General features: G+C 38.4%; 1 protein-coding gene across 3 annotated transcripts in view; it reads right to left on the bottom strand.

Annotated features, from left to right (window-relative positions):
• ANO4 (anoctamin 4) overlaps positions 1–25073 on the bottom strand; it is a 155450-nt gene that overhangs the window by 23438 nt on the left and 106939 nt on the right. For all 3 annotated transcript variants that reach the window (XM_042816301.1, XM_042816302.1, XM_042816303.1), the window contains 8 exons: positions 24822–24877; positions 24181–24302; positions 17364–17498; positions 16491–16587; positions 15795–15855; positions 9484–9566; positions 5549–5689; positions 3371–3535 (listed from right to left, as the gene is read on the bottom strand). In XM_042816301.1, coding sequence (XP_042672235.1) covers positions 3371–3535; positions 5549–5689; positions 9484–9566; positions 15795–15855; positions 16491–16587; positions 17364–17498; positions 24181–24302; positions 24822–24877 — 860 coding nt within the window. The remainder of the gene's footprint in view (positions 1–3370; positions 3536–5548; positions 5690–9483; positions 9567–15794; positions 15856–16490; positions 16588–17363; positions 17499–24180; positions 24303–24821; positions 24878–25073) is intronic.

Genomic DNA, 25073 nt, shown 5'->3' with positions numbered 1-25073 from the left:
TTTATGTGCTTCTTTGGTGCTGGGATGAATGAAAGTTACTGGGGAGAGAGGGTTCTTCACAGAAAGCCATTAGTAGTCCTCATAGAAGGTTTGGGTTGGAAGGGACCTTTAGGATCATCTAGTTCCAACCCCCATGCTATAGGCAGGGACACTCCCCACTAGACCAGGTTGCTAAAAGCTCCATCCAGTCTGGCCTTGAATGCTTCCAGGGTGGGAGCATCCACAACCTCTCTGGACAACCTGTTCCAGTGTCTCACCACCCTCACAGTCAGGATCTTCTTCCTAATATCTAGTCAGAGACATTTTTTGGCTGATCTCAGTGACATTGTTCTAAATCCTAAGTGGCACTTACAGATGTTAGCAGGAAGCAAGGTCTCCAGCTCTCTGTGAGACTGCTAATTTAATAAAGCTTACAAAAACTAACTTGGAGGATTTCCACAGTTGATATTTGCAAAGATTTTCTGAACCCATAAAATACATCACCACCATCAGTATAAACTAATGCAATCAGTTCAGTTTGCTTTAAATGAGGATAGGGCCCTCCTGCAACATGTTAAATGTCCTTAACTCTCACTGATGCCTACAAGGATACCAAAATCCTCATACTTCAGGCTCAAGTACTTATTCCTAGAATATGTATAAGCAACATTTCATTACATTTGCAGTTATCCTTATAAAATGTTACTTAAATTGAGTTATGTACAATTTATGGATCAGACTGCTTAAGACCTGAAGTTATCCTGAATTATCTCATCCACGCTAACAACCACTTCTTGTTGTCAACAGCTTTTTAGTACCTTTGGTGTAAATAGCTTTGATTCAAGTAATAAGAAAGATGGTTTCTTCTGGGTTTAAAATAATCTCCTAAGGGCAACTGTGGAAGTGCTAAATGCCTGGGTAGTTTATATCCCAATCCCAGCAGGGACTACACTGTTTTATAAATGTACATTGCTCTGCAGATGTGAATATAAAAATTCTGTGCTGTTATTGTTCCTCATAGAACTGTAAGATTGTTAGAGATTCCATTAACAACTTCAGGACCAGATAATCTACTACTGCAATTTATCACTACCAGTCCCACGGAGCACCATTTAGGATCATGTTTCTTTGTTCATATTTCCTACGGACAGGATCATTGGAATTAACAGTTTTATCAACCTAGGTAAATCCAGTGGTTGTTTCCAGGTCAGGCAGCATGGCTGCCTGGAAGCCATTACACTTGAAGGTCAGACCATTCAGTCACAATGGATACGGCAGTGCATTTATCTTGCTCCCAGAGCTTCCAGCCTAGAAGTTACCTGTAGTCCAGACCTTTTCCCTGATGTTTAGAGAGGTTGTCAAGTTGCATTAGAATTCCTGGCTGCATTAGAACACTGGCTGTTTTCCAGGCTCTACAGCAGTGAGTTCCCTACTGCTATATAGATCTTGGTCCATTTTGGTTTCATTACTCTGTCTTAGCTTTCTTTCCTACGGCTTTTCTTGAGTCACAGTTTGTATATGAGTCAACTACCCAAATGCTGATGTGAAAAAAGAGAGTTTTTTTGTTGTTGTTTTTTTTTTTCCCCTAAAGAAATCCTACTGCTGCACTTCAGTAAACTACATTCATCCATCATGGGAAGTAAAGGTTTGTGTTTGTAACTCCTCTTACTAATTCAGCTAAATGCAGTTTCATATTCTGGGGTTCTTTTCTTTCCATGAGCCCATATCCAGTTCTGAGGCTGCGGTGCTTATTGCATGGTAATGAGCATAAGGCTTCAGCAATGCATCTTTGTAGTGCTCTATTTATTTACTTTCGGAAATAAAACAAAGTTTCTCGAAAGGCACCTTCAAGCCATCTTCCATTATTTTAATAATTTCTCTAAGCTGTAGAACTCTTTGAGAACCAAATATTTTGTTTGTGCATTATTGCTTTGTTGCTGCTTCGCTGCATACACAATGGCTTATATTGAGAGCTTAGAAATGGATGCTGTACTGACACACAGGTATACAGTTTTCATTTTATTTCTTCTATGCTTACTGTGTGCTCTAGGTAGATTAAAGAAAATCCCCAAAAGCTGCAGACAACAAACAAGAAATCAAAAATAGCAGAGAAGAAAAGAGTCCCTAGTACAAATTCAAGGAGAAAAACAGCTTCCACCATTTATTTCTGGCTTTGCTCAACCTGTTGTCCCACCTGAAGGAAAATATAGTCCTAATCACCAGTCCTTGCCAATGCTAAGGGAGAACTGAAGTCCTGCAGCAAAGCTTCCCAAAACCTCCTGCTTTATAAAACAGGGGCTGTTAAAATTAATTTTTTTTTTATTATGAAATTCTTAGGTATTGCAAAGGCAAGAAAACAGTTTGCAAGCCAGCACTCAGGAATGTGCAGGCCTGAAATAACACCTCTATAAATTGTCCAGAACAAAATTAGTGTTATCTCATGGAGCAAAGCCTGGTATGCTTTTGTCAGAAAACTCGTGCCACTGAGTGCACAGAGGAATTCTGCCCTGCATCCAGGACCTGCAGATTTGTAGGCTGATTCTTTCTTTTCCTTAAAATGTATTCTTACAATGGCAGCTTACAAAGAACACAACCTGAGAGGAAAAGGCCATATATATCTTGCTAAGAACAACTAATATAAGAGTACTACTGCTGCTACCGCAGCAATATTCAGAAGTATCTGCATCTTGATGGAATTCTGAAAGTCTTTTCCCATTTAATCTACTGGGGCTGTTGCCACGTGGAAATATCACTTTCTTCTCCATCCCAAGCCAAGTTCCAAACCACCTTGTGTGTCCACAGTAAGGCAACCTCAGCCAGCACCAGGATTCCAGTGCACCCATACTACAGCTCTGCAGTACCCTGGTAAAGGTCATAAGCAACTCTTGTAACAAGTTGTGTCTCCTTGAGTCTCACGTACTTTTCAGCCCTTCCACTTATAAGCATTCTATCTGTACATGCCTATCCTCACTAGTAAACTAGCATGAAAACTGAAGCTGAAATGACAGAAACTAGTTTAAATAAGAAATAAGCTTGGCTACTGTATATAAAAAGGAGCATTGAAATAATTATTACAAATAAGAAAACTAATTAAAGAGATTGAGGTCTGCAAGCATTAAAAATAAAAGGCAAAGGATAAAATATGAGCATAGACAAGTGCCCCTAAGATATTTTTTAGAATAATCAAGTAAGCTTTAGATAATGTTTCGGAATTGTACATAACATAAGTGGTGAATGACATCCATCAACAAAAATGTCAGCCCAGCTTAGCAATGCACTGTGTAACCTCCATTCCCACTGAAGTCAGGACTTGAAAGTATTTGAGTGTACTCTTCAGACTGAGATATCAACCAGTGTGGTGGCTCACTTTGGATATGTTAGCTTTACTCACCACATTCAGTAGCATGATGATGCAAAAGTTGATGCACACTGCAGTCCCTGTCGTTGCAACCTGAGAGTTATTCCTGATTAAAGCCCACTTGAAGGCAGCAAAAGTGCTGACTGTCACAACGCGGTAAATAACAATGCCAAAAACAGCAGCAATCACCACACAGATCTAGAGAAGAACAAAAACAACAGAGGGAAGAACCTGAAAACTTCTTTCTAACTAACTTCTTTCTGCAACTCTGAGAACTAAAGAAATGAAGAGAAAGACTTGGAAAATATGTTAACTTTGGTTCTAGAGGAAGGCTTTGACATGAATGTTCCTCCTATTGTGAATTCTTTTTAATTTTTCATAATGAAATTTCATAATTTCATACCTCTAAAATCATATTAAAATGTATTTTTGTTTTAAGCATTTTCTTCATATTGTATCTTCTCATTAACATTAGTGTGGAAAACAGTATTTTCAGCTCTGGGAAATAGGAATTTTCCTTACATGCTTCCTTACATGTTTCACGATGTGCAATTGTTAGTCTCCACCAAATGTACCAATATAATGATGTCATATTTGGGATTGAATTTGTGCTTTGGTGCAATTCACAGGGAAAATATATCTCCAGTTGTAAGCAGTTCCTCAGAAACAATCCTAGCAGGATCCTCTGTTTCTCACTACAGTTTTGGAAAGAGTCTATCTGAGGAAAGTAAGAATTTCAATCGCCCTGGTAATTTTCTCTGATGAGACTTTCAGCAAACGTGACAGTTCCAGTGTGAAAGCTGTGCAGCTGATCCAGGCTGCAAAATCACTTGATGTTCCATATGCAACAACTGAGAACTAAGTGACAACTGTTTTCCATCATGACCAATTCACGTCACTGTTTAGCAAAGCACCTGAAGGACAAAGGGTTGGGAATAACATGTGTGACTCACACAAATGATGGCACAGTACTGTTATCTCTCTTGTTAGAGTTTCTTCAGAAGAAGCTCGGTGCATTCTGAGGGTGTGCAGAAGCAACTTACACCTGTCAAAACTAGAGCATATCTAAGCTAACTGAATAGGCAAAATGACTCTGAAAATACTGAAGACTAACCAAGTTGTTTTTGCATTTTTTAAGTCACGTTATTTGACCCAATCTCTGTGCAGAAGGAAAAGAAAAGTTGCGTGTGTGTGAATGCGAAGGGTTAGTTTATTTGATCCACTGCTTCCACGCTGGCAGCCAATAGAAACATTGTGGAGTTACTGAGCTAGAGGATTGCCTCAGGACCCCCTGCACAGTGGTAAGTTGTTTTCCTCTCCTTTGGTAACAGGGAATCATTAATCTGGTTCAGGCTGCATTTATAACTGTACTGTGCGTCAAAGCTCTGAGATTTTGAGAAATGTTTGAATAGTTTTGATAAATATATCTCCTGTGCTTAAAGCTAAACTTTTAAAGGGATATTTTTACCTAAAAGGGGGAAAAAAAAGCATTTTTCTAGCTCACTGGAAGCCCATGCTATGTCAACATTAAAAGTGCCTTCACTGAAAATAACCTTTGTCTTGATTCAAGTACTGTTATACAGAAGACTTGTGGAGCATAAAATTCAGAGCTAGGCACTCTGGTACTTTCAGCAACAGTTTCTGGGCTGCATCACCTACCTGACTCTCCACAGTTCCTCAAGTTATATTCATTTGGCATTTTCTAGCCATGTAGAAAAACCCTAGTAAATTCAGCCTGGGTCCAAGTTAATCCCAACTGTGTTTTCAAGACAATCCTACTGCTACAGCTGTTACATGAATGATAGCAAGTAGCAGGCTCCACCTCCTCCATGGCACCTCTCCATCACTCTGCACTATCTACATGGGGAGGATGGTGAAATTCAGTCAGCTGAATTTGATGCCTAAATGTGATATCACTGTTCCAACAACTGTATAGTTACATATAGATCTATGCATATAGCCTTAATATTACTCCTACATCTGGACCTTGGAGGAAAGCTTTAACTAACTGTGAGGCTCAGTGAAGAGTAAATTAGTGTGGACTTTACAGAAACTCAGGACATCTGTTGTGCATAGATTTTCAGCCTGCAGTAAACATGCTAAAGCTTATTAACTTTCAAGCAGTCATAACCAGTATCTCCACACTCTCTCAGCAGATATTATGTTATTTTGTGTTTTTTTAAACTGGTAAATAGATAAAAGTTTTCAAACCATAAAAAATATTCCAGATGCAGAAACGATGAGTCTGCTGCATTTATCTGCAAATGCTTGATAAGGCTCTGGCTTTCCGGATATGGGGTTCATTCGTTCTTTCTTGGAGTACTTGGCTTCAAACTGCGGACGTATCTCTTCCTAAAAAACAGACAGAAAGTGTTCATGCACAGCATGGCTAGGAAAGGGTCTCTAGGAAACCTCCAATCATTTTTCATATTGCTGTTACTGAGAATTACATCTTTGAATTCAGCAGCTGGCACAGCTACTAAAAAAGCTGAGCTGGGACATCAGGTACCCGTCATGAGGACTCAAATACATTGCTATACCCACAAAACCATATTGGAAGCATTTAGTAAACTCCCCAATTGGCTACTTGTTTAAATAATGCTTTTCCAAACTATATGGCTGCAAGCCATGTTATTTCAAGGTTCATATCATGGGTTTTTCCAGCCTGGTTTTATCCTACTGATACCAGAATTTTACAACAATGCAGGGGAAAAAAAACAACACCTAATTTTTCCAAATCCAATTTTTGCTTGCTAGGTGGTTACCTCCCCATTACAAGCACAAGATTCTCATTATTTGAAGCCATGCATTTCAGTATTTCTCAAATCCTTCCTAACTCGGCCAATATTAATAGCAGAGCAGTTTGAGTCCTGCTTTGATGTAATAACTTTCTTCTGAAACAAAACCTGGGGATTTCTTAGTCTGAGACTTACTTACAACTGTTCACAGTCTTTTTAGGGGACAGAGCAGGATTCACCCTCATTTCACAGAAGTCCTCATGGTTTCTATTTGCAGTACAGACACCCCACTGCCCTGCCATCTCTTCCATGTCTGGCATCAGGGATGCTGCCAGAGACAAGGGAAAGCACCAGGCTGCTAGGATGGACTCACAGCTACCGGCAGACTATACAGACTGGATTAAGTTTTACAGTGCTCTGACGCGTGCTGGCTCATTGTACAGCTGGCTGTACAACAGAGGTGGCTACTGACTCACTTTGTAGGTTTTCTGCCAAGCTTTTACTGTGTTCTTCATTGTGACTTTGGGTAAGAGCCCAGATCACTGGTTTCCTTCAGTCCCAACAGATCAGTGGCCCTTTCTGAAAGCCAATGATTATGGCTATAGATTACTCATTCTAATAGCTTAGAAATGAGCAGACTTCGAATGGTTACATCGAAATAGGTGGATGTTATCTGATCATACAAGCCTTTAAAATGTGAATAAAAACAAGATATCTCAAAGTCATACACTCCTTTTATAAAATTCCTCAAAAAAAAAAAAACCCAAACCAACTATGTCTCAGTCTCAAATTCTGAAGGCATTTTCTCAAGCCATGTGATTTCCAAAATCAAACAGCAAGAGGATAACCTTTTATTTAAATAACGATGATAGTCACAAATGCTCAGCTGCAATGTCTGTGTAACTATGCTTGGGGGAACAAGCCCTACATTAGCCAGTAGTTGAGCCAGACAAGCTAATATATCTTTTCTCGCTCTAATGCTATGATTAAACTCACAGAAGCAAAATTTGCTTGTGTAACTATATTAGGGAAAACGAGCATGCAACGAGGCATACAGGAAATAAGCTTCTGAACCTTGGCATAGCAAAACTTATTTGGGATATACGCAAAAGTATACTTTTCTGTGGAGGGAGCATACACTTACTCTTTCCTGCTCACACTGTTCCTGCCATATCAGGCCAGAAGGCCAATGAGAAGACCAGAATCTACCAAGAGAAACAATACAAGTAGTATTCCTGTGTACCCACGGACATCTGAAAGGACACAATGTGATGGCATAGTAGAAGGGCACCTGACAATTGCATTCTGTAGACTGTGCAGGGAATCTCCATCTGACTTAATGAGTCATATGCAAGAAACCCCTTTATTCTCCGCAGGTCTCTCTAAGCCAGTGTTTGATTACATTTTACAATCTGCTCTATAAGGAAGTCTTATTGTATACATCTCTTCATGAACCTAGGTATCTTCTACAACCTACAGTCAATTCAGATCATGCAGATGCTATTTTTATGGATAGATCACCACACAAAACTGAATATCTGGTAGCAACCTTCATACCTGTTTAATGACACTCATTGACAGTCCTGTATCTGGCTGAGATTAATTATCTACAGAAAGTGGCAATGAAGGAAAAAAAAAATTCCACTGCGAATACTGACAGAAGGCATATCTCAGCTCAGGGTCCCAGGCACACTGCGCAGTTGGCTTCCTGTTGCACACTCAAGACAAGACCCAGCTACTATCCGTGTCTCCCACCTTGCACTAATTTACAAGGAAAGGAAATTCAAAGGTGCAGAGCTGAAAGAATCACAGCACATTGTGCCTTTGCCCCCAGGGTGGGGATCCAGACATGCCTAGAGTTGTGGCATGCCCTCCTTGGGTGAAAAGCTAACCTGGTGAGGAATTCACAAGGTCATGTATCTGAGCAGTTTGACTTCTCCTTCCTGTCATCTTCATTACTTCGTTTCTTTGTATCTTCTTTTAGAACAGAAATATGATGGCAACATTATAGGAAGTCCTATAAATCTTTTTAATTTCTATTTAATGTTGGTAGGAATTGGCAAATTTCCCTCTGCAGCAAGCCCTTATTTTTCAATTTGACAATGAAAATTAAAACAAGAGAAAGCTAGATATGGCAGAGAATGTTAATAAAAATAACAATCTTCATTAATAGAAGCTTGTGACTTAAAATGGTAATTAGAGCAGTTTAATTGATTTCTATAAAACAGCTAATAAAAGTTGGCTGATTTTGTCCAGTGATAACTAAGCAGAATGTAGAAAGGGAATCTAATTAGCTCTTAGAAAACAGCATGTTTAGATGTAAATTTTTCACCTTACAGAGGCATAGTTTTCACTGACATCTCACTGATAGGGGCTGAGGGACCTGGGATTGTTAAGTCAGGAGAAGGCTTGGGTTGGAAGGGACCTCAGGGATCATCAACCTTCAACTCCCCTGTCCCATGCAGGGCCACCAACCTCCATATCTAATACTAGACCAGGCTGCTCAGGGCCCCATCCAAATTGGCTTTGAACACCTCCAGGGATGAGCTGGAATCCCAACTTGCAAATTGTAGTTTGGTACATCTGTCTTCTGTCCTACCTGCCAGCAGCACCAGCAGTGGCTTTTTTGCAGCCAGGCATGAGGGACAAGATCACTGCAGTTCAATCCTGATTCAATATCTGAAGCTCAGGCAGGACTGTCTCAGTGTGCTCTCTTTGTGACTCATCAGTCACTGACAAGAGTAGGCTGCTAATTTCAGGAGAGGTAAATCTGTACCTGAGTATTCTCTGAACATATGAAAGCATTCCTGAACTCAGCAGCTATATGAATAAATAGTGATAGACCTGTTAATGTGAAGAAACCAATTTCCAGATGTGTTATTTAAGTTCTTGGCTTATTTTTAGTCTCTTACAATCCCTTGAAGGGAACTCTGGAGAGGAAGGAATACAGACTCTGTGGACACCTTTACATTAAAATCACACGTTAGGAGCATTTTTCCTACCATATCCTCTGAAACTTGCTTATGTCCTGCATCATAAAATCCACTTGTTCTCCATAGATATCAATTCAGTTCCTTCTTGGTAACCATTATAGGAAAAGTTTAAGGCTGTTTTTCACTTTTTAGTTTCTTAACTAATGAAATTTCTTCTACCAACAGAGAATGAATTTAGTCTTTTGAGCTGATTCATCTCCCTCCTTTTGGATTTTGAAAGGTGTAAAGAAGAGAACAGCCCCCCTTGAGAAAGTTTCTTCACATTCCAGAGGAAAAATCTAAGGAAAAAATGCTAATTTCTAGTCTATGAAGCTTTGAAAAATGTATTTAAATAAATCCAAAAGAAAACTGTGCTTACATATTTTACAAAATCTTTCTGTATTAAAGATTAGGGAGTAACTTTTTTAATACAAACCTCTTCTTCTTCCCAGTCTATCAAGTCCCAGTCATAAGCAATTACTGCTCGCCTTCGTTTCCAAAACTCCAGAAAAACAGTAGCTGTAACGAACAGAAAAAAAGCCCACAAAATTGTTTTTAAGTCAAGAAAGTGGAAAGTGCTATCATATAACTGTAGAATGAAAGTATTACATCATTTCTCTGCATAAAAAAGGTTCTTTTGAACAGGAAATCAGGCCAGTGATCAAAACAGTTTTCGAGGCGCATTGCTTTCTAAGGATTAGTCTGTTTTTGTGTCAAGTATGATTGAGGCTTTAGATTTCTTTTAGTTATAGACAAAGAAGTTTAATTTCTAATCAACTAAGTGAGGGTTCTCAAAGAATAAAATTGTTCCTGTGAGTCATCATTACAAAACGCGGCAGACTTCTGATGAAGCTAAATGTTTACTGGAGCTACTACTAGATAAAGTGGTAACTTTCCTTCTTAGAAGGTCATTTAAAATACACAGGGATCAGAATCCAGAGGAAATCACATTCAGGGGAACATGCAAATCTATGGACTGCTTGTGAGGAAACTGGAATATTTGTCTTACACTTTTCTAATCCAGATCACATCTTTTACCCTATGTGACTGTGCATACATGGTGTGGCATTAACAGATGACAGTGAAACACTGCGTGCCGGACAGCCTTTAATAACAGAGTTCAAGATACTATAATATGCTTGTACATGACTGTGCTTGCCTTCTGTAGGAGAAAGAACAACCAAGGAAGCCCTTACTCATGCAATTATACATTCATATTCTGGAGATTAATACTGAGCTTATTCGGGGTTAAAGTTTTTAAAGCTTGTTTTGATAAAAGAACGTAGAAACTGCCTAAAGCTAACTGACATCAATGGAAAGGCTTCTTCTTCAGCTTTGAGTTTTGGCTCTTGCTTTTACTGCTTACTGAAAAGCATCAGGCTGATAACCATGCAGAACATAAACCTGTCTGCCAATGAACAAGGACAGTACCCACCATTATAGTGTCACAACAACCTGGCAATGTGTTCCACACATTGTCCTACAAGGGTTTCCTTAATGGACCATCTGCCCTGCTGCAGTATGTTGGTAATGACATGCTATCATAGTAATGATAGTAAGCACTGGCATAAATTCAGTGACAGTGATTTTTTTAGCCAATAAGAATGATTATAGCTTAATGTATTAACCAGTGAAGCTAAATATATGCTTAAAAAATGAACACTGTTTGAAGATATGGTAAGATATTGATAGCAAGTTTAAGGAGGTTGTTTTGCAGTTTGAAGGCATTTTCATACATAATGACATCTTTTTTCACAAAGCTGGAGTTGCATTACAGCAGGTAACTGGCTACTATGATTTGCTATCATTAAGAAAGTCATTTTAGTCTCCTAAGGGTAATATGTCTAGGACCTTTTGTAATAATCACAGTGTGATTGCTTGGGATTGCTTGGATTGCTTACAAAACTAATGCTAATGAGGCTCTGGCGGTGCTGCTGAACCATCACATTAGCTCATTCTTTGACTTGTCTTTCGGTGGAGCTGCTTCTCTCCTGTCAACTCCTATTGATTTATTTTGTACAGGCTAAACAAGTAGCTCTGTTTTTTTTAGAGTTCTGGGAGAAATAAGTCTGATTGAACACTACCATTTCAAGACCAGCTGGAAACAGGACGCAAGTGGGTGTATGAGTCCACAGGCATGAAACTCTCAGATATGTCTATGACAAATTATACTTATTTTCTTTCTTGTTTTTCGCTCACCTGTAGTGAGGAATCTTTACACACCATACTTTGAATAGTTAGAAGCTGTCAGAGTTAGTATGTGAAGTTCCTAAAGCTTCTTTCAAAATCTGTTTTCAAATCATTAAGAGGATGATCTGCACAGTTCTGTTTTAACTTTTACTGTGCCAAACTTCCTTCTATACAGGTCAGGCAGTTTTCCCTTGCTAGATATTTTAAAATGTGATTTGATTCACAGTACTACTGATGTGTTTGAGAAAGCACTGCATTTTGAAATTTCTCTACTTCTTCTCAAGCAATCACTGAGGCCCAATTATCGTACTTTGCATTCTTTCCTGACTTTGACAGCATAATGTGACACAGCTGTATTCAATGTTCCCCTATTTTCCAATTGGGATGTTTAAACATGCTAAGAATTCTCCAAAAATCCTGCTTGGAATTTTGAATTTCTTGCTGGCCCTAACTCTCAGCTCTTTTGGCAGCTTTTTTTCTTTATTATTCTTGCCCTGCTTCAGAGCTCAGCCTCGTAACTCAAACCTCAGCATCCAAGGAAAAAGACAGGAATATTAACATCAGTCCACTGAGTCTTGAGCAAAATATTAGAATAATGAATATCTGGACTCTCTAGTTGGACTTTGCTACTGAACTCCAGGCAATATCCAGAGAGTGATATCTTGGCACTAGCTTTCCCTAGTACTCCAACTAGAAAAGCAAAATTTATGTTTCTATCCAGCTTGTCAATAGCATGCTGAAAGCCAGCTGATATATCTAGACACTCTCTTCAAATCGGAAAGATATGGATTCGATGGATAGACTGTTCGATGGACAGGGAACTGGTTGTGAGATCATACACAGAATAGTGGTGGTCAGTATCTGGATGGAGACCAATGACATGTGGTGTCCCTCAGAGATCAGTACTGGGATTCTAACATCTTCACTGAAGACACTGACAGGGGGATTGTCAGTGGTTTGTGGATGATACCAAGCTGTGTGGCACAACTGACATGTCCAAGGGACAGGATGCCATTCAGAGAGACCTAGACGGGCTCAAGTGGTGAGCCCAGGAGAACCTCATGAGGTTCAGCAAATCCAAGCGCAAAGGTCTGTACCTGGGTTGTGGCAACTCTCCCTAACAATACAAGCTGGAGGTGGAAAGGATTGAACACAGCTCTGAGAAGGACTTGAGGGTACTAGCGGAAGGCAGCTTGACATGAGCCAGCAATGCGCCTACATAGCCCAGAAAGCCATCTGTACCCTGGGCTGCATCAAAAGAAATGTGATCAGCACGGAGTAGCAGGTGATCCTGCCCCTCTGCTCTGTGCTGGTAATATGTCATCGGAGTACTGCATCCAAATGTGGAGTCCTCAGCACAGGAGAGACATGAACCTGTTGGAATGTGTCCAACTCAAAAGATTCTGTGATTCTGGGAATTCTCTCTAAGTGATGCTTACTGGGTATGAATATTTTTTCTTACATATTCTGTCCTTGGTAAGAATCCAGTTCAACTGATTAAAATAGAGAATGAGTATTTTCTAGAAACTGGATCTAGACTTTTGTCAAGCTTGACATATCTGCAGGCACATATAAAGGGCAAAGCGTTTCCCTCTAGCACAGAGACACAAAAAATGCTATTGATCATCTCTTTCTGAAAGTTTTTAACATTTGGAAAACTTTATCAAGATCAGTGACTCTCAAAAGGAAAAATTACTTTCAAATTTCTGAGATGAAACTCTGAGTATAAATGATTAACCTGTCCACCAGGAAAAAAAAATGCATTAGTGTTTATAGGGACTTATGGTTTCCTATAAACAGCAGAGATTTATAGCTTTGATCATTTTGGATCATTTCTTTCAACAGAAGTTCCAATACACAAAAGCTCAAAAAAAAACTACCAGCAAAATCCTTCAGTGGAATCTTTTGTCCTTTGCTCCATCAGTTTAAAATGAGTTACCTTAATTCTTTCGGGTAAACTTTAGAGGTATCATGTTTTTCCCTACCATACGATTTACTTTCACTTCTTATATAGAACTTTGCTTTAAAAAGGCAGAAATACAGTAAGTGAAGTGATGAGTCAAAATATTTTTTGAAGAAAAGTGTATTTCTCTTCCAGTATTGCCTCATTCACTTGAATATCCCAGCCAGCCTTAGTTTGGCTGGACACACTTACCCCACAATGAAGCATTATAAAAGATGGGTACCTGTGTTCCAGAGTACTACAGCCATGATCATCGTTCCTCCACTAATCAAGCAGCCCACATTGATATTTGTGGTGATGATTTATCTCCCTAGCCTGGCCACAGCAGTTTCCTTATCATTTGGAGAAGCATTTTGTTTCTATTTAAAAAGCAAGTAAGAAGCCCACTTTCTCCATCAAGAAGTTGTCCTCAGAGTAAAAGAAAGAAACCACCATTAATACCACCTCAATCCTAACTTGACCATGAGGCTTCCCAAAACCCAAAACAAATGTCTGAGTCTTCTCCCTCAGAATACAAGGTCCTTAATGGATCTAAAGACAGTGACAAAGGTTCTTAGGATTATAAAGCAGTGGCTAATCCCAGAATAATTAGATATATAATCCTAGTTGCTTTTTAGCTTTCATTCTCTCTCTCTCATTTTTTTTTTTTTTTTTTTTTGCTTTACTGCCATCATTATCTTTTTATGTTACTTATCTGCCAAACTGGGTCATCTGGAAAGCTAAACTTTTCACATCCATTTTTTTTTACCCACTCGCCAGTTGTTTCATGCTGACAGAAAAAAAAACCACATTTCTACAATGAAAGTGCTATCATTGTCTATTCTCCTCTATGATTTACTGAAATGATGGTAATGCCTGTAGCTGTCAGTAGTCCTACTGCAGACTGAAAATCCTTTTAAGGAACAAGGTAAGCCATCTCACAAATGTAGCACTAGAGAGTCACTGAGAAGTGTGGCTTTTCTCGTTCTAATGCTGCCTTAACCCTAATGTATTGAGAATATCTTCACTATTGCACTCTTGTCTCAGTAAAGCATTATTTTAGAAACTATAGTTTTGGTAGAGCCATAGCATTGGCTCATTCCCCAAACCATCACCTTGTACTCACATCCACCTGCTGTTCCTGCCTCTATATCTGGTCTTGGTGGCAAGCACACAAGCACAGTGTAAGCCAGCAGAAGTGGGGAAGAAATTACCTACCCCAGCCACTGTCCTACAGCCTCTTCTCCACTAGCCAAAAATAGAGGATAGCTTTCATTGTATTTTTTACTTTTTCCCTGTGGTGCTGAAGATGGATACTAAGGAAGGACAAAAACAGTGGTTCAAAAAACTTCAGTCCAAAGACATGCTCACCAACAACTAGAATCAGTGGTGTATCTCCCTCGAGGTCCCTTCCAATCCCTACGATTCTGTGATCCTGTGATTACTGAAGTTAATAATGTTTTTGTAAGCTTTAAAATGGAATCTTCTGCTCTTCAATTCTTCATCATGACAAATGTAGCTGTTTCAGCATATGCTCATTTCCCTATCTGTGGAGCTTTCCCTTAATATAACTTACGGTACTTTATTACTATCACTATTAAATGAAATGTCATGAATAGGCTTCATTAGAATATGACCTAATTTATTAAGTCAATTAAGATAAAAACATAGCTTTGGAGGCAGGAATCAAGACAGTCAACTAAGCTAATCTATGTTCTCCTTATGGCTCTGACACTGTCTTCTGGATGGCTCTTGCAGTTCAGTAAAAAGATCCACAGATTAAAATGTAGAATATAAGAATTACTTGGATACTTTTCCCAAGCAGTTTGAGATTTGAGTAAGAAGCAGAAAACAACAACTAAGTCAGGATAGCTCAATCATCTGGAGTTATAAGATGGAAGCCATTTCTGAGGCACCTCATTAAGCCAGTATTTAAAGGCACTATCTGAAGGCAAAGAACATTGGCATATGCAGGACAGGTTTGAAAGACTTTATGTTTTGCCAAAAATGACTGTTTCATGTTGTCTTCAACTTTGCTTATAAGACCAGAGTAGAAAAGGCAGTTGAGCCGGAAATGGAGTTGTCCTATGGGTAAAATTCAGCTTCTATGGCAAAAATTAGACCACTCTTGGATCAATTATTCATTCAAATATATCCTACATTTATTTCATCAGGGTTTTGCTTTAATTTCACCAGCTCATGTGTATCTATTTTTTGCTGCTTTTTGCATAAAAGAACAATATACTAATTCATATTAGGGCAAACAGTAAATGGGGCTTCCCTAAGCTAAGAGAATCCATATGAATTAACAGAGAATAGGCCATGCTTCTGACACAAAAAAATTCCCACACATAAAACCAGAATACAACTACGTACATAGAGACAGCATACTGCATTTTTTTTTTTTTACATTAAAATAATATCCTGTTAAAAAAAACAAAAAACAAAAAACCCTACTGATTTCAACATTTCATTTTGCAGAAACAGAAAAGAATCAAGCCTATATTGTTCTTCTCAGTGTCCAAAAAAAGCGTGCTGGAAATGAAAATGACCTGTGTTTCATCAAGCTTTAAGAAAAACATTCTGCAATCATTCATATCAAAACAAAAACTTACCCCACACTGCCATGAAAACAGCAAAAAAGACAGTAGCTCCATTGTCAAAAAGGTGTGTTACCTGATGGGGATATCAACAGTCCAATCAATTTATGATAATACAGATTTAATTTTGCATTTTTGTACTTTTTGCTTTCCATTCCCTTCATAACAATGTTGTAGTTGTGTCAGTATCTCTCACTTACTTATTTTCTATTTTTCCCTAATATAATTAGCACTGTCATCAGTGCAGGGCCTGACAATCCTGAGGACTGAAACTCTTCCCTTGATGTGTGACATGCACCTTACAAAGCATTCCACATTGACTCACTAGTCTCTAGCCTAGGCTGCAAATAGTAACCGTGCAAATAGCCCCTGCCAGCAGTAACCGTGTGCCAAATTTCAGACCCAAAGCATTCATTTTATGGAGCCATATACTAAGGATGGATCATAAGATAAGACCTGATGCCAAGGGCACTGTAGCACTTGTATGTAGGATGTGACCTCGGGTACTGCTGAATCTGTAAGTGCAAATGGCATCCAGGTGTTTTATAGCCCAAAATGAGTCCTTGTAAAATACAATAGATGTTAACATTGGCTGAATTTGATCTATCCTTTTGAAGATTTTATCTATCCAAGCTCACTAAAGACAATTGCAAAAGGTGAAAGGAATTCTGTTACAAGAGAAGCATTTTATTTGCGTAGTTTAAAAGGTACCTTGGCATAAACGCAGCTGTCTGACAGCCTCATGAAAGGACAGTATTTATCACATATAGGACACATTATGATATCTGTAGCTTGGCAGACTTCTTTACTGAAAAATAAAATAGATAAAAGTTAGTAGTTTGAACCACAGCAATCAGCCGTAAAATGGATTGACATGTTTTGCTAATAAAAGTCAGTTACTTATTGAAAAATACTGGTTCTTCCTATAGCTGAAGCCAAGATGTACTTAACTGTATGTATATAATTATGGTTTGTTGACCGTTGAAGACTTCAACATTTGTAGTCCTATTTGCAATGAACAGTTCCTCAAGGCCAACCTAGCAATAGTTCTTCACCATTTTCACGTTTTCCTTGAGACAGAAGTGGCCTTCAGTTGGAGAAGGGTAAGAATAAGTGTGGGTAAGTTTGACTCATTCTTGTGACTTCTCTCAAGGATTGTCTTAAGTGTGCAAGAATACAGGGATGTGGAACTCAGCAGAGCAGTGAGGGGGTTCTTCATTTAAAAAATGCTTCCCTGAGGTGGGCCTTTGGAAAAGTCCTGGAAGAGTGAGAAAAATTCCCACTCTTCTATTGGCTCGTTATGACAATAATGAAGGAGCACAAGCCCTATTTTTCCTACTTCAAGCTGAGTGGCCAGCACCATCGGGAACTGGAGCTGGGTGAGAAACATTACCTCCCATCCCAATTCAGGAAAACAATACAAAGGAAGTTCAATATTGGGTATTTTATGAGAACCAAGGAGTACTTTCCTGTGTATTTAGCCAACCATCCAAAATGAAATCATTAATAATACTTATAAAGAGCTCTTAGATTAATCATAATATCCCACAGCTATAATTTCCCTTATAAAAGTATCCACATTACCTGACTTGGCAGTGGTTCAAAGTAGTGACTCCATACAAAAAGACAAACAATCCAATGAAGGCAGCTGGGAAGAGCATCCCCGTGTACCAGCCTAACCAGGCAAAGTACAGCCCGATTTTCTCACCAAAGTATCGTCTGTTTTAAAATACAACAAAGAGAAATTTCCTGCTAATTAGAATAAACCTGCTTAATCATGCCTGTTAATAGAAAATAAATATTTCTATCCTATCTGAGGAACATATAAAAGAGCAAGGCCAGAAAAGAAAGTCTGCAATTAAGACAAACACTCCACACTGAAAAACCTGCGCATTTCAAAAGTGAATCTGAAAATTCACAAACCAGTGTTTATAATAAGATTAGCAGAGAATTCAAGAGAAGAAATAGAGTTGTTTTTAAAAGCTTGTTCTTTATATTTGGGAAACTGGTGGCTTTGTTTGCTTCAGCTGTGTATCGTACTTCCCAAGTAACTGCACTGAAATCATTTTCACCACTAAAATTGATATAACAGAAAAATGATACAAGCCCAAATTACTTCTAAGAAATCAGTCAGTGAAAGGTTATTCTCCAATCAAGTTTATCTTCACTTCTTTCTTTCTTTTATTACCTCAGTTCCTGGAAAAATAATCACATGATTCTGTTGGAGTGGAGAGAAAATTGTGAGTGAGGTCTGGAAAAAAAAAATCTGAATCAATCCTAATATATTAGCTATATTGTTGAAATACTAACTGCGAAGTGGTGAGGATCTTCTTATTTGCTACATATTCATTAGCATTTTTCATATTTCCAAATGCACTCACACTTTTGGTTATATATCAATGCATACATCAAGCAAACAAAAAACCCGCAGGACTTGTCAGCACAGGAGCGATCTATGTGCATTATTCTTTATTTTGGTATTGTGCACAGTAGGCTGATGATCAGATGGGAATACTTTACCAATCCATATGCAATTACCACAATTACAATGAAAATTTTAAGAGATTCTTTGCAAGAACAGTTTTAAAGAATGAGGCAAGATGATTTCCTTGCACTTCAGAGACTTTGAAGCCAGTTTAAATGTGCATGTCAAGTGAATTTGAAAACAGCTGCTGATGAAAACCCGTATTTATACTAATGATGAAACTTCTGATCTGTCCAGAAACAAAGAGTGCAGTGAGCCAGCTTTGCTGGCTCCTTTATGCTATCATAAAATATTTTTTTTTGTCAAATTTTCACTGTCAGGAAGAGCCGTATGATGTGCTCCGGAGCTGGAAGCAGTGAGGAAGAGAAAGAAACATTTGGTCAGCAATAAACAAAACGTCAGTCTTCAAACTGGAATGGGAATTATAAAGTTGAAACTCTATGGGTAAGGATCAGGGGGTGAGCCAACAAGGCAGACATCCTAGTGGGGATCTGTTATAGACCACCTAACCAAGATGAAGAGACAGAAATGGTGTTCTATGAGCAGCTAGCAGAAGTTGTGCAATCAACAGCCCTTTCTCTCATGGAGGACTTCAACTTCCCTGATGTATACTGGAAATACAATGCAGGGCAGAAGAAGCAGTCTAGGAGGTGTGGAAGATGACAACTCATTGATTCAGATAGTAAGAGAGTCTACCAGGCTCTCCAGGGGAGGCTCCAGGGGAGGCTCCAGTAGACCTACTGTCCACAAACATAGATGGGCGATGTGGAGGTCAGGAGTTGTCTTGGGCACAGTGAACAGAAAATAGTGGAGTTTTCTAATTCTGGTGAAGTCATGAGCTGAGCTCATGCTTCACTGGTTGAAGGGCACAAGACTGATCTACGCTATTTATTATCACTTGAGTTTACCAGCACTCTGTGAGAAGCCAAATATTGTCATATTTCTATTCTTCTGTCATTTGACAGACTCAAATTTACAGGCTAAAGAGGTGGTAAGCTAAAAATAACACACTCAGTTCTGACAAGGGCAGCAGGTCTGGCTGTGAAAAGACACAGTGCATTTTGAGCCTTGACTTAGCAGTGTTAGTGAACTCTTTGTCCTAATTATTTGGTTGACACACAGGATGTCAAGCTAAGCCTGCTCCACTGAAATAGAAGGTTCACATTTTGAGCTTACTTCAATTGAATATTTATGGTCCTGTTTTTCTTCATGTACAAAAATCAAAGTAGAGAATTAAACTTAGTATTAATTAAGATTTATCTTTTTGAATGATTCCCTGTATCCAGGAATGCATGCTTCCCCATTCCACATGACATTTTGAAAAATGTTCCTGATAAACTTTTTTTCTTTCCTGTTGAGCCTTTCTATCTAACAGGATGGAACACAAAATATAATTCTTTCTCATGATCTAGAGATCAAGCAAGCAGCTAGATCTATAAGAAGAAGACCCAAACAAGTTTCCGTGTGTGCATATGCACAATAGGGAATGATCCAAATATCTTCAGTGGAAGGAAAAGGCAGCTGGGGCCACCTCTGAGCCTGGTTTTAAAAATAAGCGCTGTATGTTGACACTACTTTGGTACCTGTAGGCTTAAATATGGACAAACAGCATTAGTCTTCTACTATCCTCCTTTGCTTCACAGCAGATTTCCAACAGGTTGTACTACTGCAAGTAGCATCAGGATAAAGTTAATATTCATTTCCTATGGCCCTGTAGTTAGCATATTTCCATTAGTATATTTCTACCGCACTTAAGCTGTAGAAATAAATCATGATAACGACACGGTCTTTGGAGACCTGCCTGGGTACTGCATTCTCATTTCCACATTTATTCCCACCAGTAACTGCGTTCAACTAGACACTCACCATTCCCAGGAGAAATAGATGGCTCAGAGATTCCTTTGCCACTAAGGTCATACCACATAAAATGAACAAGCTCTTTGCTTCTTGTCTGTTTACTGTTTACAGAAGAGAAACTTCATAGAACTGTCCACAGTGAAGTCAGTTCTATTACCCGTGTGCTGGCACTTGACCTAAAACTCAGTTATATATGTAAAGATGTCAGGGGATTTTTTTCCAGAGTGCATTAGTTGTACCTGAATTTCACCTATTATCACTCTACTCATCGTAGACCTCTTTTTTCCAGGCTTGATGATATTTGCATGTTTGTTAATTTTTGTATCTCATTTCCATAACATTCTCAGGCAGTCAGTCATAACAGAAAAAAAAAAGCTGTGTACCTTTTGTAGCTCTCCCACAGAAAATTTTCTCCATATAAAATTCTCAAAAGCAGAGAAATTCAAAATCCCCAATAACCGATCACTCTACCCTTATATAAACTATACCATTAGAACTAAAAGAAAAAAAAAAGAAATCTTAGTTTCTCAGTTTTATGCTGACAAGTGTATTAACTCATCAACACAATCTGCCTTAATGTTTAACTGTTTCTCCCCTTACTCCATTCCAATACCACTGACTTCAAATGGGCCAAAATTCCAATCTCTGTATTTAATGATAATGTACATTTTGAAGTAACAAAGTCTAATTTCAAACCCATAAAATGTTATGTTTATTGACCTTCATTATATATTATAGCAGTTGGCAATCTTGCCTGTGGCAGACTGGGGGGGGGCCGCAACTTGATGATCCTTGAGATACTTCCCAACCCAACCCATTCTATTATTCTATGATTCTGTAATTCTATGTTATTTTTTTGTTTTCAAGATGCCTAGAAGGAAGTAATGGAGCCAGAATATATTTAAATCTGTACTTAAGCCAAGAACATATCTATCTTCATTATTGCTTTTTGCTGGTCAGAATTAAATCCTGTACAGAACTTTTCAAACCACTGAAAGAAGTTGTGAAGGAGCTAGAACTATCTAACAGATTTTTTGGACATGTAATTATTTCTGTTATGCCAAGAGCAAGGTGGTGGGGAAGAAGGCTTAACAGAGCATTTCAAGGAAGTTGTCAGCTTGTAACAAAGGCATTATGTTTGCTTCCAGGTTCATTTAGGTATCTTAACAATTGCTTACAAATATAGCTTTCTCCCACCCTTTCTTGTCCTGTAAATGAATTGCACAAGCAGCAGCAGGAATCATTTATGGACAATGTCAGGCAAAGATCTATGCACAAAAGCGAGAAGGAGATGATCCAAAACTCATAGAAGTTACTGCAACAATTTCAATTGATTTATGTAATCCCCAGGCATACAAGTATAGAAAGTCCTGCCTTTTTCCAAGCACGTTCTAAGGATCTTAAGTTATTCCTGTTAAGTAACTATAGATGCAAAATTCCAACAGGAGTGTAATTAAAATCATGGTACCACATTTGGTGTTTCATAATTATGTCTCTGTGATTTTGTCAAGTCTCTACCTCCATACTGGTGTGTTTCAAAGCAGAGTGAAAGCAGAATCATGCAATTCCCCTCAAATGACTTTTTCTCATTTATTTCTGGTGACTAGTATCTCTAATAACAGCCAGATGATGAGATTAAATGAAATCTGGAAGGCATCAGATTAACAACACCAGAGACATAAGGTTTGTTTTTACCAGCTAAGGAAAAACAAAACAGCATCAACGTATGGATGGTTTCATTTACCATTGTGGTAACTTGACTTTAAGGCAGAAACACCATATCCATTAATAAAAGCATCATTTTGTTATGTTCACCTAATTTACTCCTTAGCTTTTCTAAAGCATATATTAAAGGGAAACATCAGCTAGCAGCAGTGAGATGTGTCCAGATGTCTGTGGAAGAATTAACATCCATCCACTCCTTTTGTACAGATGGCAATACTACTCCCTTCAAGCACAGCCCACACAACTGTTGTTCTGGGAAAAAGAACAAAGAAGTTGCTCCTGCTGCAGAGCTGGTAAAATAAAATAAAAGCTTCTGTTTAATGTATGCTTGCTGAGATACTTCTAAGGGAAATGAACATTTGGCAGAGTCAGCTCTGCAAACAAAATCTCCAGCTCACTAGACATGTGAGCTCCTGCAATCGGCAGTAGGTAGAAAAGATTTGGCAGGAACCAGGGAAATGTGAGGGATCTAACATTCATGAAGTGAGAAGAAGAAGGCATTCCACCCCTTTCCTATAACCCCTCCTTTTGTGCATTCATAGCCACCAATGATGTGCTCCAGGAAGCTAATGGCAAGGCTGGGTTTGAGCGGCAGCTTTCACCCCTGCTGAGCTTGAAGCTATGGAGACTTATGCTGCTGTGAACACTCAGGTAGTCTTGTAACTCTCTCTCCCACTCTCTTCCTTGGATAGACACCTGTTCTGAATCACCACATGTCACTCATGACCTCAGCTAAGGGATCTGCTACTTTGCTTATTTTCTCTTGCAAAATAGTTGTGGAAAATTCTTTGCACTGTCTGATGAAAAGCTAAAGGTTTGTACAGAATGTAAGAGGTCACACCCAGACTCAATTAGCAGGCTTCTTCCAAGGTCCTGTACAATTGTTTATTTTTATACTTAAGAAGTCTTCCAGTTGCCTGAGGATCACAAAAAAAGTTTAGCTAAGACCTTGCTATTGCTTTGCAGCACTTTCACAAACAAGAAATGATGAAGAACAATGGACCTGACCACTGTGGGCAAATTATTTAAATGGAAATTATAAAGATAAGTTGTTTATATTGTGACACTGATACTGTATAACTGGAAATTAAAACAACAGCATCAACAACAAACCCCTTCACTGTAACTGCTGACTCCTCAGCAAATTAGTAATTTCCATATTTTGACAAAAATTCTCTATTTCTGTCCAGGACAGTGTATTAAAGAAGAATTAGGAAGCTCTCAGAATTAAATAATGAGGTACAAATGCATTACTTTTTTTATTGTATTATTTTATTGTATTTCTCTATGAATTGTTCTCCATGGAAATTGAACATCTCCTGTTTTGTGCAATGGGTGGGTTTTATATGGCCTTAAAGAATAACATCTTCTGACTCCAGAAATATTCCTTTGTGAATATTTCTATCTGGAAGTGATTTTGAGAATCAATAAAAAGCAAGCATTTCTATCAGTTACAGGACTTATTAGAGGAGAAGATAACTGCATGCATAACAGTATCTTCAGTCATCCCAGTACACTTTAAGACTGTTCACAGGCTTCTGTAGCTTCACACTTGCCTCTTCAAGCAGAAAAAGCCCACCAATGCCCAGCAATAGTTATGCCACAGTGATCAGCAAATGCTGTATGTGCATAAAAACTGTGTAATCCTCTATTAATGCATGCAAGCCTACTTGGAAACCTGACTTAAAAGAGCTGTAAAAATTTGAAGTCACGTCTCAGCTTTCTCAGTGTTTCATCTTTGCAGGCTACTTCCAAGATGAAAATAAACTTAGACTGTAATGATGTGGCAGTGGCAAGAGGCAGTAGAGGAGTAACAACAAACTTCCAGTCATCATTAGTGTTGTCAAACATAGTAGCACATGGTGTGTGTGAGCTTTATCTCTATACTGCCTGTGAGTATCACTGAACTTCAATTGGAGCTTCTTCTGTGGTTGTTCTTTGGACAAAAAAGAAGAGCTAATCAATGAGAGGCTTTTTATCAAAGCCATGCTTTGAGGAAAAGTAGCTCCTTCAGTGGGCATCCATGCAATCATGTCTCCCTAGGCTCTACTCTCTTTTTTCTCTCTTAAATATTCTGCAACTCCTTCATGAGAAGTTACGGTGTCAGAAACCTCTATAAGGATGCTCCCTTCACATTCAGAGCCTTCTACAAACCTCTTTATAAATACCTCTTTCAATGCAGTTGTACCCTGAATGAAATGGATTCCCCTGATCTCAAGATCAGTTTCTAAAAAACACATGAATTTACTGAGTACTCTGTGGTTTTGAGAGAAGAAAGATAATCTATGTTCATACCACCTAGACTGAAGCATATTAAAAGCATGAAAGTCTTACCTCACTAGATCCAGTGGTTGGTATTTATACCAGACTCCCCAGGAAGCCCAGCACTCATAGAGCAGGTGTCTGTGATTTTCTGCCCCATGGGTTTTTATTGAATTCTTACTTCTGTAGCTTCCCTAAAATACAAATTGGGATATTGATGAATAACAACAGCAAAAGAATAGATAAGAAAGCTCTCTCATTCCTGGTATGCATAATACAATTTTATGCAATCTCCATACTTGTGAGTCACAATCTAAAACTTATTTTAAAAAGAAAATTTCCTTTGTATGCAATGAGACTTGAGGTTGTACTTCTTAAGAAATACAATAACTGGTGTTCAAGTCAAAGGCCAAAAACTGGAGAATCTCAAAGAGAAAACCAAATGCTATTTTTTCCCTTTGCCAACATACTGATTTATCACATTCAAATAGTTTTACAGAACAAATCTAGAACAACTTTCTCTACTCCTTTCGGTTTGCAATAAAAAAGGTGTTTTTTTTTTTTTAAAGCACTACTAAATGGAAAGATGTCAGAGGCAGCTGTCGAATCCAAAGGACAATGATAAAATAATGTTAGTAAGATTGAGAATTTTTGCACAGTTAAAGATTCGTGTCATGGGAAGTGTTTCTTCAAAGTAGAAAAAGAGAGAATACCTCATGAAGAGGAAATGCAGCTTCATAGGAGCCATTACTGAGCAATCGATTCAGACCTAAAAACCAAAAGTATCGAATTATTTAACAGTAGGACCAGAAAAACTGCTAAGTGTAAAGCAAAGAACAGTTTCAGGATACACAGCTAAATGAAGCTTGAAGACTATTGATAGTAAGAATCAAGTAGAAAAATTCATCTTTTACAGGTTTTGATGACCTAGGATATAACACAAGAAAGGATTTGTTCAAATATCA

This window comes from Centrocercus urophasianus, unplaced genomic scaffold, assembly GCF_019232065.1.
Source record: "Centrocercus urophasianus isolate 14NV4802_14NV808 unplaced genomic scaffold, USGS_Curo_1.0 seq_15, whole genome shotgun sequence".
Classification (NCBI taxonomy): Eukaryota; Metazoa; Chordata; class Aves; order Galliformes; family Phasianidae; genus Centrocercus; species Centrocercus urophasianus.
This window is presented reverse-complemented; position numbering and strand designations above follow the sequence as displayed.